Source organism: Phoca vitulina, unplaced genomic scaffold (genome assembly GCF_004348235.1).
Source record: "Phoca vitulina isolate PV1807 unplaced genomic scaffold, GSC_HSeal_1.0 scaffold8, whole genome shotgun sequence".
Taxonomy (NCBI): Eukaryota; Metazoa; Chordata; class Mammalia; order Carnivora; family Phocidae; genus Phoca; species Phoca vitulina.
Genome location: NW_022589711.1, coordinates 32,113,150 through 32,125,674, shown reverse-complemented (window position 1 = coordinate 32,125,674; position 12,525 = coordinate 32,113,150). Strand labels below are relative to the sequence as shown.

Below are 12,525 nucleotides of genomic sequence, written 5' to 3'. Positions count from 1 at the left end.
TTACAGATGAGGCAAAGAAGTTGTAATTACCTGAAGATTATATAGTCAGAAATTGGTAGAGCCACATAAAATAAACAAGGGAGCATAACACAAAAGAATGTGTTCTTCAGGGTTAAAAATTTAATTTGAATCTACCTCCACCAGATACTGGCTATGCATGTTTGTGTCTCAATCATATATAAGTTAGTTGCCCTGTTTCCCCTTCTTTAAAGTGGGTAATATAATACCAACATGATCACGGACTTATGGGAATTAAGCTGGATCGTAGTACCTGCTGCATAGAAGAGTCTCAATATATGGTAGCTAATATTACCTGTTATTGACCCAAACTTACTGCTAAAAATCAGTTCTTTATCAGGGCTCTTTTGTCCATCCCGGAACAGATCATGCCATGGTTTTGCTGATAACTGGACTCTCAGACCCTTGCTAAATATTAAAAACATGTGTTAGGAGGCATTGTGGTTGCCCTTCAAGTGAACAAGTTACGGGAGGAGGCAGTGGATGAGGAGGAAGGCCGTGATTAACTCACTTTGTGAAATCTCTCTGTAGGAGAATTCCCGAGGAGGCTGGAAGAAAAGGAAGCTCTGATAAGCCAGCTGGCTTCCAGGGAAAGGAGCAGCTTCACTCGGCAGATAGAAGAACTGAGAGGGCAACTGGAAGAGGAATCCAAAGTAAGGCATCTATTATTTCTCACCAGTAGCTTGACTGTGTGTGTGAAAAAAAACAGTGCTTGATGGGTCAACCTCAATATCTCCTTCTATGGAAGAGAGGAAAGTGCCCCAGAAGTTATGGGAAAAAGAACATGGTGGACCTTGTATGTGCTGGGAAGGAACTTCATCACTGAAGGATCTTCCTCACTGACTCCAACTGCTTGTCTAGTTTGTCAGATTTAGATAGAGCAAGCAACCTGTGTATTTCCATTTTGCATTATTACGTGAACAGGAAGTCAGCAAGGCTCTTTACGGATCTTTGATTCTGAATTGCACCAAGAAGTGGAATTAAATAGAAGACCAGAATGAAATAAATGGGGCTGGCTGAGTTCAGTATTACTTTTAAGTTGTCAATAACCTATATGTATTGGTCATTTCTTCCCAAGAGGGTATATAATGTTGCTAGCAAGTGACGCCAGTGAAAGTGGCCCTTTAAGAGAAAGCAGAGTGACTAACATGAGGGAGAAATTCTTTGAGCTCTGATATTTCAAGTTAATTCTTAGTTCATCTTCGAGGCACCTTGTTCCTGACACCTCACAGTGCCGCACTGTACGTGATCTCCCTGCAAAGGCATCTACTCTGAGGTGCAGGTCATGAGACTGTAGACTTTTGTTCTTAAATATTTTATTTCATTCCCTCCACACTCCTTATTTTCTATGTTATATATGTATTTTTTAAATGACTACCATGGTTTGTGCACCAGACATTCTGCTAGATACTTCTCTCATGTTATCTCAATCTTCACATAAGTCCTAGGAAACGGGTAGAATTCTATCTTTTTACATGAAGAAATCAAGGCTCTGAGAAGAAAAATAACATGCCCAAGGTCATACAGCTAGTAGTAGAGCGTGAAGGAATTGCTGCCGGTAGTGAGATGACTTAATTGAGATTTTAGAAGATCTCTCTGGCTGACTTCCCAGTGGCTTCCAGCTGGCCTCGGAGGCCCCTCTGCTTGGGCTCAGGCCTCCTCCTGCACCTTACGTCATACGTCTTCTTCCCTCATTTCCTCCCCTCCAGCCGTCCAGGCCTCCTCTCTACCTTATACAAGTCACCATTACTCCTGCCATAGGACTTTCGTAGCTGCTATTTCCACTGCGTACAGGCCCTTCCCCCAAGACCCTTGGGCAATGATGCAAAGGAGCCAACCAGCCTGCATCGTCATTCTGTTTTAGTTCCTTACTGCTGTCAGCATTTAAAAAAATTAATTTGTTTATATGTTCATTTTGTGTATCCTCTCACCCCTTTATGGCTCCTTAGGGCAAAGGCTTTATCTTCATCTCACTTACTTCTGTAAACACTAATGCCTTGAACAGGTGCTCAATAAATATATAAGAGGAGTAGGATCACAATTTAAAGCCAATTTTATTGGATTTCAAAGCCTGCATCCTTCCCAGGGTCACTTTGTATTGTTGCTCCTCTTTCAAACTGCCCAGGGGTGTCTGGCTGAGGCTGCCATTGACTAAGCCTTGTGCTCTCAGAACTGCATCCACGGACTGAGAAGATGCTTTTTTTCTAATTTGCAGAAAGGACCCATGAGGACCGGCACAGACTCCTCTAGACTAGGTTTTTCCCACTAGACTAGGTTCTGTCTTGGGAATGATGCCTCTGGGTTAACCAGACTGCCATGGAAGTGACAGGAACGTTCACTAAACTCAGCTCTGCTGTCCAAACACCACGGTAGCTGCTACTGACCCACAGGCGGCTGTGTGAATTTAAATTTATTTAAATTAAAACTAAAATTCAGTTGTGACCACACATTGTACTAAGCACATATTGAGTGTTCTAGTAGCTACATGTGGCTATGGTTACCATATTGGATGGTGCATATATAAAATATTTTCTTTTTTTTTTTTAAATAAGTATTTATTTATTTATTAGAGAGAGAGAGAGCAAACACGAGCAGGAGGGGTAAAGGGAGAGGGAGAGAGAATCTCCAGCAGACTCCATACTGAGCAGGGAGCCTGACGCGAGGCTCCATCTCACAACCCTGAGATCATGACCTGAGCCAAAACCAAGAGTTGGACAGTTAACCGACTGTGGCACCCAGGTGCCCCTGGAGTATTTTCATCTATAGAAAGTTCTACTGGATAGTGCTGTTTTAAAGTGATCAGAGAGAGTGTTCAGAGATTTACATGTGAAATAAAAGATTTTGTTTTTTCGTCAATGAATGAAAAGCTGGACCAAATCTCAGTGATCCCATTTAGGCCAATAAGATCTCAATCTTAGATAGTGTTAACTATAAATCTTCCTGCCTAGATGATAGGGAATGTTCTTGCTACCTTTGCATTTCCCCACTATTTCCAGAACCTGCCAGTTGCTGAAGCCCACATAGTCGGGCAGGCATTTCCCTAAATAGAACACTGTTCCCTGTTGTAATGGTAGCAATTAGATACTGGATCCTTTCTCATCCCAAATTCTTTCCCTGGTATTATCTTACTAGGTTCAGGTTCAGCTTGAATTTGTGGCAGGTTGTTATTAACCTCATCTAAAAAAAAAAAAGATGTCACCTCCAAGCCCTTCGTTGTTAATGGTAGCGATGCCCTTTTTTAATGTGTGTTGTGTCTGTTAAGTCACAGAGTGCCCTGGCCCAGGCCCTGTAGTCAGCCAAGCATGACCGTGACCTTCTCTAAGAGCAGTATGAGGAAAAACAAGAGGCCAAGGCTGAGCTGCTCTGGGCTCTCTCCAAAGGCAATAGTGAAATGGTGCAGTGGAGAATGAAGTATGTAGACGACATCGCCCAGAGGACTGAGGACTTGGAGGATGCCAAGTGAGTGGGGCAAGGCAGACCTGAACCCAGAGGTAGTTATACAGCAGGGGATGAGGAGAGTGACTGTGTCTTAAAGCCTCATGTAGACATTGAACAAATCACTACCAAGTACGTGAATAAGCCCAAGACCAAAGCTGAAACAGCCACGGCCGGCAAAGAGCACATGCTCTGGTGGGGCTAAAAAATAACAATTATAATAGAGTAATAAAAACTAGAAAGAGGTCCTCGTGAAAGAAAGGAGGCTCTTTCTAGGGCACAAGGCAAGTCTTCAGAGAAGACGTGACTGGGAGCTAGGGTTTAAAAACGGGCTAACCCTTAGAATCATGTACTTGATTTGGAACATTAAAATAATGGAGTCCATGTGTGTACATGTCTCCATACATTAAAGTCAGTTATGTCTCTGGTCTATGACTTGGAGACCACAAAGTGCTCTGTGAAGATGCACAGAGACGGCTGGAAACATATCAGGAGCTGTCGTCATGCCTTAAGTGCTAAGAATTTCTTTGAAAAGAAGTCACCCTCAGACCACCTCTAAGGTTAGAATATCAGTTTTATAGCCAACACTACATAAAGGCTTTAGAAGTCCTTCTCAGGAACTACAGGAGCTTGGGGCCTAGATGAATCAAGACCTGGTACCAGGGTGTAGAACTGAAGCATTTTGTTCAGAGGTCAAAGGACTGTGTAAATTTGAGAGAAGTGTCAAGCCAACCCCAGCTTTATAGTCATTAAAGGTTTACTCAAAAGAATGTGTCCCTGGCTTGGCAGCTTAGCAAAACTTCAGGGAAGATCAATCCAGTTCTCTTTAGTTTCAACCAAAAATATTGTTTTTCAGTTCTTCACCTAAATCTTTGAGAGACGTGGTTGTGGACTTGCTCAACAGTCGCTATGTCCTGTCCCTGGAGGGGTACCAAGTGATCTGTCTCTGAAGCTGCAGTAACTTAAAAAGGGCTTTGGGATGACAGATACTAAGAATACCTGTGGTAGATGTTTGAAAAATGCTGGGCCACGGGAAAGTAGGACTTTGAACTGAAATGGCTCCTCATATTGGAAATAGGGCATTTGCTTCTAAAGTAAGATACTTTTTTTCTGCTGTGATGGAAGAATGTGGGTGAAAGTGCCTACCAGTGACAGTGTTTGCAGGTTTCTTTGGGAGGGGTAGAAAAGAGGGAAAGCATAGAGACTGCTTACGACCACATGGATTTGTTGAGCTAACAGATTGTTCTCCTGCAGCGCATGACAACTAAAGAGAAATAATGGACAACATGGGAATATCCGAATACCTCTTCTGCTTTCAACTTATTATTATTTTTTTTGAGAGATAGAGAGAAAGAGAGAGCTCATGTGTGAGAGTGGGGGGGGGGAGGGTAAGAGGGGATGGGCAGAGGGAGAGAGAGAATCCTAAGCAGGCTCCATGCCCAGCGTAGAGCCCTATGTGGGACTCAGTCTCCCGACGTTGAGATCATGACCTGAGCCAAAATCAAGAGTCAGCTGCGTAACTGACCGAACCACTCAGAGCTCCAAAACGTAATGGAATATCAAATAAATAAAACGTTGTCTATATTATACCCCAAGGAGACAGAACTACAAAAAAAAAAAAAAATCTAGGATTCTATTTTTTTTTTTTAATTGGCTTCACAGGATGAGTTAGTTTAGCTGAATCAAGCTCACCTGAGACCCAGTTGACTGTTTCTGAATTTCACATTCCCAAAGAATAGGGATTTGGTTTCTTAATCTTCCACATCTTGTAGATTCTCATACGGAGTAAGAACTTATGGTTGGCAAATTGAGGAACAAATGGTAGTTGGTATGAAAGGTAGACAGTATTATCAGTGAGATGAGGGTGACCAACTTGCCCATTTTGCCTGATGGAGTTGTGGGCTTGCTGATTTGGGCACTGATGGCCCCATGTCCTGGTGAAACCCCTTGGTCCCCTGACACATTTGGTCACCCAAAGTAAAATCCCTATTTTTTTAGTATTTCTGAAGTATTTGAGTATTTCTAAAGTAATTAAAATACATGTAATTATTTTATAAGACCCCTGTTTTAGGTGGGGTAAAGCATCAGAATCTCCTTTCTGCTCCAGCTTTATTGAGATGTAATTGACATTTGTGTATATATTGACATTGACTTGCTGAGACCAAGTCTAGATTCCTCTGGGCCCCAAACTCCTATATACCATTAAATACGTTGAGGTTATACAATGTGATGATTTGATATATGTACATATTGCAAAGTCTTTACCACAATGTAGTTAGTTAACACATCCTCTACCCTACGTAATTACAATTTGTTGTCGCTATGATGAGACCATTAAAGCTCTAGTCTCACAGCAACTTTCAAATATACAAGACAGGATTGTTAACTATAGTCACCATGTGGTATCTCTTGTTGGGACGCCTGGGTGGCTCAGTCAGTTAAGCATCGGAGTCTTGGTTTCGGCTCAGGTCATGATCTCAGGGATGTGGGACCAGACTCCGTGCTCAGCGGGGAGTCTGCAGGAGATTCTCTCTCTCTCTCTCTTTCTCTCTCTCCCTGTCCCTCTGCCCCTCCCCCAAATGCTCTCTCTCTCAAATAAATAAATAAATCTTTAAAAAAAAGAATCTCCTCTTAACATTTAAGAAAAATGAACCAAAGATGTGAAGTTGCTATGGTTAGAAAGTCAGTGAGCAAGGAGTAGTTGTTAGAGCTCAGATTTCTCCTGGATGCTGAGCACAGATTGGTTTTTGCAGGATTCCAACAAAAAAGGGGCTTTTATGACCACATTGGTCTGATGGGCTACTTGTGTGGCACATGTTCATTCCAGAGGATCTGTTTCTGTTTAATAACAGTAGATCAGAAAGAGCTTTGGTACACACAGTACCTTTCATCTAAGAAGTGTGATGAATGGGTAAGAATGGGGCTGCCAGCGTCCCTGCAGGAGATGGAAGCAAGAGAACATATTTCATCCATTAGAAAGCCTCAGGGCACTGCATTGTGGGGGTGGTGGAGGAAGCACTTTAATAAACCACTCTATCTCAGAGGATGCTAGAGGGATAACAGCAGGGGCTAGAGTCCCCCCTGAGAGCAGTGGGACCTGGGAAGTGAGCCTAACAATGGGGAGATGGATTTGAGTATATAAATTTGAGAAGAGCAGCTGAGGTGGAGAAAAAATTCAGAGAAAAGACAGAATTTTGGCATGTTTAGGAGCCACATGATAAGAGGGAGAGAGAATGAGCAGGAGAGAACCAAAGAATGTTCCTTGGAAGCAATGTAGTAAGGAGATCTTTAAAGACTAGATGTGCCTAAGAACTTGTTAACAACTGCTTACTGCTGATGGGGTGTTTGGTACAATCTTCTCTTTCTCCCATTTTTTTTTTCCCTAAAGATTTTTTTATTTATTTGACAGAGAGAGATACAGTGAGAGAGGGAACACAAGCAGGGGGAGTGGCAGAGAGAGAAGCAGGCTTCCTGCTGAGCAAGGAGCCCGATGCGGGGCTCGATCCCAGGACCCCGGGATCAGTCGCTTGACAACCGAGCCACTCTCACCCAAATGAGAGAGGCGCCCCTCTCCCATTTCTTAATGAAGTCACCCTTAAAGTCTGTATTGCTGATAGAAGGTTTAAAGTTAAGCAAATATTTATAGGATTAGAGATCCTGAGTTCCAAGATGAGGTTGGCAAAGGGTAAGTGAAAATAAAGCGCACACGGACATCTGGGTTCTCTAGGCACAAAGAGGGCCCCCCCTGCTTTGTACCCAAGCACTGTTTTAATCCAGGACAAACTGGGTGAGCCCCCTGAGGGTTGCAGCTTCACTTGCCATTTGCTTGGGTCTCCCCTTCTCAGGAAGAAGCTGGCCATGAGGTTGCAGGAGCCTGCTGAAGCCGTGGGGGTAGCGAATGCCAGAAATGCCTCCCTGGAGAGGACCAGGCACCAACTGCAGCTCGAACTGGGGGACACCCGGTCCGACCTCAGGAAGGCCTGCTCCCTAGCAGCTGTGCTGGACCAGAAGCAGCGGCCCTTGGACAAGTGCCTGGACGCCTGGAAGCAGAAGCAGGAGAGTCACAGGCAGTGCTGGGGGCCTCTCCGAAGGAGGCCCGGGGCCCTCAGCACCGAGCTCCTCAAGCTCAGGCACGCCTACGAAGAGAGCCCTGTGAGCCAGGAAACCCTCCAGAGGGTGAACAAGAATCTCCAAGGTACTGTGAGCCGGGCTTGGAGCCAGAGCAGAAGCAAGCAGGTGTGGGGGGAGCCCTGGCTTCAAGGGCAAGGCTGTCCTCCAGGGGCAGGTACCTCAGCATTGTCATGGTTTTGGTCCCGCTCAGGTTTTAATTTTTCCATTTTTAATACTCTTTTTTTTTTTTTTACTACAGTTATTATTTTTATTAAATTCTAAAAATGAGACTACTTTCCTACCTTAGCCCCAGGTTCACTTCACTCTGTCAAGACAGCCACTATTAAGAATTTCTTTATCATCCATAGCCTTACCAAGATTTCCTATGCATATATGCATGCATGTATTATTCAAATTTTGCAGTATTCTACACCTTTTATTTTTTTCACTTATCAATATATTTTCTAATTTGGCAAATATTTCTGTAGCCTACACTATGTGCCAGACTCTGTTATATACATAACCATCCCTCATTTAATTCTCAGAGCAGTCTTATGGATTAGTTTCTTTGTCTGTAAAAAGCAGATTATATTAAGTCCTGTAAGATTAAGAATTTGTCCAAATTCACAGTCGATCAAAAGTAAATGTGAGATCTGAGCCCAGGCAGCTTGACTCCATGCTATGCAGACTTACCTACCGGCTGCGCCACCTCCCACATGCCTCATGATTCTCTTTGCACGTCTGTCTGTCCATGGAGGCCTGCCACATGGTTGTTGATAGTTGCAGAGTGTTTTATAATAAGGATGGTCAATACTTACTTAACTAGACCTCTTTCAGTTTAGATACGATTTTTCACAATTATAAATAATCCTCTGCTATACACTCTGTACGTATACTTGTGGACAGGTAATAATGTTTCAGTAGGGGTAGATTTCTAGAAACGAAACTGCTGAGCTAAAGGAATGAATTGCAAAATTTTGAGATGCTGCCAACTTACACCAGCTCCACCAGTGATGTGCATTAAAACCTTGAGATGCCCCGGGAGCAAGTTCAATTCTACTGGCGGCATAAATGAATCTTACTTCTCTGTTAGCCTACCTAGTCCATGCTCAGTGAGACTGGGCATGTGAGAGGTGCTGGAACAGTGGTCAGAGAACTTCAGCTGCATCCAAACTGCTTGAGGGCTGGTTCAAACGGTTGGCTGGAGATTCTGATTCACTGGATCTAGGGTGGGGTCTGAGCATTTATATTTCTAACAAGTTGCCCGTGAGGCCAGTGCTGCTGGTCTGGAGACCACACTTGGTCTGGGTTGGGGCTTGGGCAGGAGTCTTTTTCGAAAGCTCTCCAAGTGATTCTGAGGTATGGTCAGAGTGGAGAACGACTGCCCCAAGTTTTCTTTGGAGAAACTCTCTTCTGGAGAGGGCTTATAAGAGAAGGATTCATTACAGAAGAATTGCCATCTAAAGGTTTTGGTGTTGTAACTTTTCAAAACCCTTGTCACATCACATCATAGCCAGGGATCTCGGAACCAGGGGAGCAGGCAAGCTCTTGAGCTCCTTCTACCACCTCTGGATGGTGGGTAATTCCCAGAGCTACTTGGCCCTACTCCACACCTCTTAGTTACTGTAGGCTTCCTTCAGGAAGAGGCAGAACTGACAGTAACAATATTGAATGGTGGGAGGTTTTGTCCCTTCTGGATGCCTTATTCTGTCAAAGATGTGTGTTCGCGAGAGGCTGGCCACAAACCCTCAAGCTCTTGACCTCCTTTGGATTCTTTGGTTGATCTGCGCTCACGCATCAGCTTCTGGCAGGCAATGACCCAGGTTATGCTTTCAGCTCCTATCCTGGTGTTGAGAGGCAGCGGACAGAACGGCAGCTACGGGTGTCAACAGCTAAGCCCTTACACCGGAAGTGTAGGGATTCCTTGCAGGAAATTGCTCTCCAAGCATTGGTTTTTGATTTATTTTCTTTTATATTGAAGGTGGTGTTGAGGGAATGGCAGCAAGACCTTAAGGCAGGTGGAATATGACACGGCTCTGACAAGCAGGCCCACCATGTAAAGTTGTACAGGTTGTTAAATGCACAGCACTCTGAGAAACACTGTCCTCCTCAGTTGTAGAAGGCAACTCTCTGGTGGGTGGCAAAAGAATATATTGAAGAAAAACTGGCTTTTTCAAATTCCAGCAAGGGTCCCATAGGTGCCATTGGTGGCCTTGCCATCAGGTTTCCAAGGATGGCGTGACCACAGCAGTCCCAGGGGGACAGTCCACTGTACCTGATATCATGGGTCGGAGGCTGGTTCCTTTCACTCACTTTGCTTTTTTCCTTCTCCAGAAGAGATTTCTAATCTGACAAATCAGGTCAGAGAAGGAAAGAGGAATTTAAATGAAATGGAAAAGGCCAAGAAACGGATTGAACTAGAGAAGACTGAAGTCCAGGCGGCACTGGAAGGAGCAGAGGTATTACCTCCAGGGAGCGAGGGTTTTTGTCATTGTGACCAAGCAGAAGGTTCTGCATTCCAGCAATAATAGCAGCAGCAGCAACAACAAAATGACACTTCTTTTTTTTTTTTTTTTTTTATTTTTTAATAATTTTTTTTTTTTTTTTAAAGATTTTATTTATTTATTTGACAGAGACAGAGACAGCGAGAGCAGGAACACAAGCAGGAGGAGTGGGAGAGAGAGAAGCAGGCTTCCCGCTGAGCAGGGAGCCCGATGTGGGACTCGATCCCAGGACTCTGGGATCATGACCCGAGCCGAAGGCAGCCGCTTAACGACTAAGCCACCCAGGCGCCCCAACAAAATGACACTTCTTCAAGTGTTAACTCCGTGCTAGGCACTAGGCCCAGTGCTTGATGTGCATTATCTTATGTAATCACCCTAACTGACTAGTGTCCCATTTCACAAAGGAAGACGTTGAGGCTTAGAGGGCAGGATAGGCAATAGTGGATACAAATCTACCAAGTGCAGTGAGAAAAGGGAACCGTGTCTATCTTGTTTATGAATTTATCCCCTGTTGCCTAGACCCTCATTATTCAAAATGTGGCCCACGGATCAGCAGCTTGGAGCTGCATTGCCCTGGAGCTTGTGAGAAATTCAGACTCTCAGCCTTCTCCCTAGCTCTGTTGAATCAGAATCTGCATTTTAACACGATCCTTTAGTGGCTCATATTCACACCAACAGTTGAGAAGCACTGGCCTAGAACATTGGCTGGTGTGTAATAGAGGTTCAACAAATATTTGTTGAGTGTTAAATGAATAAATATCCTTATACCTCCTCCTCTCTTTAAAAGAGTCAGTCAAAACACTTCCCCCCCCAAAAAAAAACTTTAGTTTTAAAAGTGAGATTCAAAGTGATGTTCTTAAACATTTGTCCTGAAAGCTTATCTTTGTACAGATTGTTTGATAGGAGCATTTTGAGTGTTAGGGATTAAAAGTTCAGGAACAATCTCCGACCTTATCCCTGGGTGTGTGCTAGGGATTGAACGAGCCACTGAAAAGACTTTTTGCCAAAGAAGGTGAACTAAAAGGAGTCATCCGTCACGGTCACTAAGCAGTTAACACATCCTGCAAAGCCTCTTTTCTCACAGCTGAATTTCATCTTCTTGACCCTCCCTTAGACTAAGCATCCAGTACTTAAAATGCAGCCCCCACCACTCACCCTCCAGCTGAGAAAATGATTTTTTTTAAAGATTTTATTTATTTATTTGAAAGAGAGAGAGAGCACAAGCAGGGCAGGAGATGGAGAAGCAGACTCCCCACTAATCAGGGAGCCTGACATGGGGCTCGATCCTGATCCCAGGACCCCGAGATCATGACCTGAGGAGCTGAAGGCAGACGCTTAACCCACTAAGCCTCCCAGGCGCCCCAAGGAAATGATTTTTTTTTTTAAGATTTTATTTATTTATTTGACAGAGAGAGAGAGTGAGAGCAGGAATACAAGCAGGGGGAGTGGGAGAGGGAGAAGCAGGCCCCCCACTAAGCAGGGAGCCCGATGCAGGGTTCGATCCCAGGACCCCGGGATCATGACCTGAGCTGAAGGCAGATGCTTAACGACTGAGCCACCCAGGTGCCCCGGAAATGATTTTTAAAAGGCAAAACAGTCCATTTTAAACAGAGCCTTTTGGAAGGTGTGATCATGGAAAATTAGAGCTCAAAGGACTTCTCCATGCCAAGCAATGTCTGTTAAGTTCATCTTATCACTACATTTGTGTAAGACACCTGCCACGCAGAAGACGTGTCCATAGTGCCCTGCATATAGAGTTGTCAAGTGGATGGCTTTTGACACAGCTCTTGTCTTTTTATGCATAATTGTTTTCCTTATATAGAATCCTTCCCATTGGTAGTGTGCTCTTGTGTCGCCTAACAAGGCTGGTCCTTGTAAAGCTGGTGAGCTTTGTTTCATTTACTTGTGCCCTTTGGTCCTCTGGTCATCCTGGCTAGGGACTTTCTGAAGCCACCACCCTAACCTAAAGAAGTAATATTTACTGTAGAAATTTCAAGCACTATGATGAGCCAGTGAGAGAGATGATTGGGCGGGGGAGGAGTGGGGCAATTTGAGTCCCATATAACATATACATTTCATGTATTGAATTGACGAGCCGGTCACAGGCGAGAGTAAGGCCATAGCACTCATACCACTTACCACCACTAGATGGCACTATATTCTATTTGCATTTTTTTTTTTTTTTTTTTCAAGTTTCGTCTTTTGCAGCATCCATAAATACTTCATCAACTTGGACATGTATTTGTAAAATTGGGTTATTTGTTTTCCTGGGTGAGCCTTTATGAGAAACTTTATCACATTATTTTTGAAGCCACAAAACTCAAATTATCCCAGGTCACCTTCTCCAAAGACTCACTTTCTCTGTGGATTTTAGAGGGTGAGAGGTGACAGTTTCCCCCTGAAGGAAGGGCACGATTTCCTTGCAGGAAATTGCTCTCCAAGCATTGGTTTTTGATTT

General features: G+C 43.9%; 1 protein-coding gene across 1 annotated transcript in view; it reads left to right on the top strand.

Moving 5' to 3' along the window:
• The window catches only part of MYH15 (myosin heavy chain 15), a 156,813-nt gene that overhangs the window by 100,677 nt on the left and 43,611 nt on the right, over positions 1-12,525 (top strand). Inside the window, 4 exon segments of the mRNA XM_032406238.1 lie at positions 550-671; positions 3,281-3,477; positions 7,299-7,648; positions 9,898-10,022. Of these exon segments, the coding sequence (XP_032262129.1) occupies positions 550-671; positions 3,281-3,477; positions 7,299-7,648; positions 9,898-10,022 (794 nt within the window).